The sequence below is a fragment of the Carassius gibelio genome, chromosome B3 (assembly GCF_023724105.1).
Source record: "Carassius gibelio isolate Cgi1373 ecotype wild population from Czech Republic chromosome B3, carGib1.2-hapl.c, whole genome shotgun sequence".
NCBI classification, from domain to species: Eukaryota; Metazoa; Chordata; class Actinopteri; order Cypriniformes; family Cyprinidae; genus Carassius; species Carassius gibelio.
The window spans coordinates 17,957,413-17,960,515 of NC_068398.1; the positions used below are offsets into that span (position 1 = coordinate 17,957,413).

A 3,103-nucleotide genomic window follows, 5' to 3' on the forward strand; every position below is an offset into this window, starting at 1 on the left:
TAAGCTGCTGCTTCTGTTGTGTGTTACTGCATGTTTCTGTTCTCTTATGTTGTCCTGAATGTGTGTTGTCAGTTTCCATCAACTCGACCTTTGTGGTGTGAAAACTGTGTGAACTACTTTCATTGCCCTTTTAGACTAATATAGACTAATATAGCACTATGATTTACATTAAAATAACAGCACTAAACTGCAACATCTTAAAGTCTCTCTGAAAAGCCTGTGTCAAACTGTCTTGTTTAAAAACGAATTTGCAGTAAAGCAAACAAACAGTGTTTCATTGAAGTGGTCTGGAGCTCTTTCTTAATTTTACCCCGTGTCTACAGCATACACAACTGGCACAACGTTACTAAAGACAACATAACCCATAAACAGAGATTTCTCAGTTTATGACCCCTTTAAAAAGAAACCTGTACAGACTCTTTATTAAATTTTTAGTGTCAGGAAAGTGACCCTCCCAATGCAAATCAAAGCCCTGGACATCTGTTTAGTATTTATGTGCTGCTGACTGGATCTGAAGTGTTACATCACCACTGTCAAGATGAAGAATACACTCTGCTTACTGCTGCTCTCATTCAGCCTACAGCGTGAGTTTTCACACGTCTATTATCAGATCTACGGGTATACAGATTCCAAATCAAATCAGTCTTTTCAATCTTCTTTTCAGGCATAAAATGTCAAAGTATGGAGTCCATTGAAAGCACAACTGTGAAGAAGCCTGGAGAAACTCTGACTCTGTCCTGTAGAGGATCTGGGTTCAGCTTTGACTGCTGTAGCATGCACTGGATCAGACAACAAGCTGGAAAACCACTTGTGTGGATGGGACGTGTCTATAGTGACGGCAGTGGCAATGACTACTCTGAATCCTTCAAAGGTCGAACTGAAATCACCAGAGATAATTCAAAGAGTATGGTGTATCTGAAACTATCAGGCCTGACAGCAGAAGACTCAGCTGTGTATTATTGTGCAAGAGACTCACTGTGACACAAAGGTCTTGTACAGCTGAACAAAAACCACACTAACCGTTATCTCTCTTGTTACTAGAAGTCAACAGGTGGCAGCAGTGAATAATAATAACAATAATAATAATAAAAAAAAACTACAAAATGCAACCTAATGAAATGATTTACCATCACTGAAGATGTTACAGTATGCAGTGAAGTTCACTATAAAAGCTCCAACATTATACGGCACAAAGGCATATCTGATTTTTTTTAACACAATGTGTGTGCATGACGGTGATTAAAACCTAATTTACTTCAATAAAGTTTACTATACATGCTATTCTTGTAATGAGCATCAAGGTGTGGGGGTGCTGTGCTGAAGATGGTAAAAGCTCGTCAGAGGCCAGTCATGATCCTAACCCCTCTTGCTCCGAGTCTTCTCTCCCGTTAAACTGGAACAGCCAGCAGTGGAGAGACTAGAAGAGCCGAAATACATGGCTGTTTGTTAAGGATGGAAGCTTGGCGTGCATTGCATGTAGGGATGCAAAAAACCTGTTTCTGTCTGAAAAGGTTCCTGGCACGCACTTGTCAGAGGAGTGGATTAATGGGGAGGAAACAAGCAGCGCTGCTCAGAACAAGTTGCGAAAAAATATATATAAACACAGGGACAGCATTGCACACAAGAGGGCCATTGATTTAGCAAAAGGTGATTGTGCCAAATAAAGTAATTGAGGTGGATTCTAAATTACTGGAGGAGACCGCAACGTCATTCAGGTCCGCCTATATGGTGGCTAGGGAAAGGCTGTCTTCTTGACCTATCAATTTGTGTTGATAAAGTATAACAGTGCATATACAGTTGTAGCTGTTATATATCTTTGTAAGTAATTGTAAGTCCTTTTCTGAGACACTCGTGTCGATAATGTATAATAGTGAATACACTTGTAGCTGTTGTAAGTCCTTATTTGAGGCACGCACAACCCCACCTCCCCAAAACAAAAAGTGGGCTCCCCCAAAGGACACGGTATAGTTTGAACACTGCACACATGAATATTTTTTTAGCATATATAAATTATTTAAAGCTCTGTATGTTTATGTAAATCTCCTGTTGCATATTTAAACAGCAGGCATGAGTCAGTTTACACATTCATCTGATCACTAGAGGGAGTGAAGAATCACTTCAGTTCAGTCAAACTGTGCTGAGAAACAAACCATGATCTCTTCATCTTTAGTGCTGCTTCTGGCCGTCATATCCTGTAAGTTAGTCTGATATATCATTTTGTTGATCAAAAGATCATGATCTCTTATTAACAGGTATTATTTGATTTGATACAGGTATTGATTCATATGAACTCACTCAGCCTGAGTCTCTGACTGTCCGTCCTGATGCCACTCTCACTATTAACTGTAAAGTCTCATATTCAGTTACAAGCTCTGGTACAGGCTGGATTCGTCAACCTGCAGGAAAAGCTCTGGAGTGGATTGGAGTCATCTATTCTGGTGGAAGCTTATATTACAAGGATTCTCTGAAAAGCAAGTTCAGTATCACCAGAGACACTTCCAGTAACACAATAACACTGCAAGGAAACAATATGGGAGCTGAAGACACAGCTGTGTATTATTGTGCCAAAGAAACACAGTGACAGACTCCAACAGACTCCCTGTACAAAAACACCATCATCATATCACAAATTAAGTGTTTATTTATTTATTTATTTATTTATTTTTTTTTATATAATTTTCCTTAGTATGACTTTTACAGGTGCATAGCAGTTGTCTGAAGTTCATCAAAAATTCTAGACATTAATTCAGCTGGTCAAAAAACAAAAACAAACCTCAAGGCAAGCCTAATAAATATGTAAACTTATACCTGGCCTTTAAATATGATTATTTATTATATCTCGGACTTCCTCCAACAATGCAAAATTTTTATAGAAATGAGAAACGTTAGCAGATTATCATACTTGAACTGGTATAATGGTTTTCTATGCTACGTAACTTATCACATCTTTGGCTTGTCCAGTGACTGTTGCCAAAACTAACGTTATGACCCACTGGTGCCGAAAGTTTCTTCATTCATTTAAGATTTGTAACTTACCTTACCAACTGCAGCCATTTCCTCTTCTCTTTCTCATCACAGGGAAAGCGGTAAAATGAGAGTTGAA

The 3,103-nt window shown here is 38.6% G+C and overlaps 2 gene segments (V, D, J or C); both read left to right on the forward strand.

The window, feature by feature from the left end:
* Positions 1-434: 434 nt before the first annotated feature.
* Positions 435-1,006, forward strand: LOC127952969 (Ig heavy chain V region 3-like). The segment is given in 2 exon segments: positions 435-584; positions 665-1,006. Coding segments are annotated over 2 exon segments (363 nt in total).
* A 1,027-nt stretch (positions 1,007-2,033) lies between these two features.
* Positions 2,034-2,607, forward strand: LOC127952978 (Ig heavy chain V region 5A-like). The segment is given in 2 exon segments: positions 2,034-2,194; positions 2,274-2,607. Coding segments are annotated over 2 exon segments (351 nt in total).
* Positions 2,608-3,103: the final 496 nt, after the last annotated feature.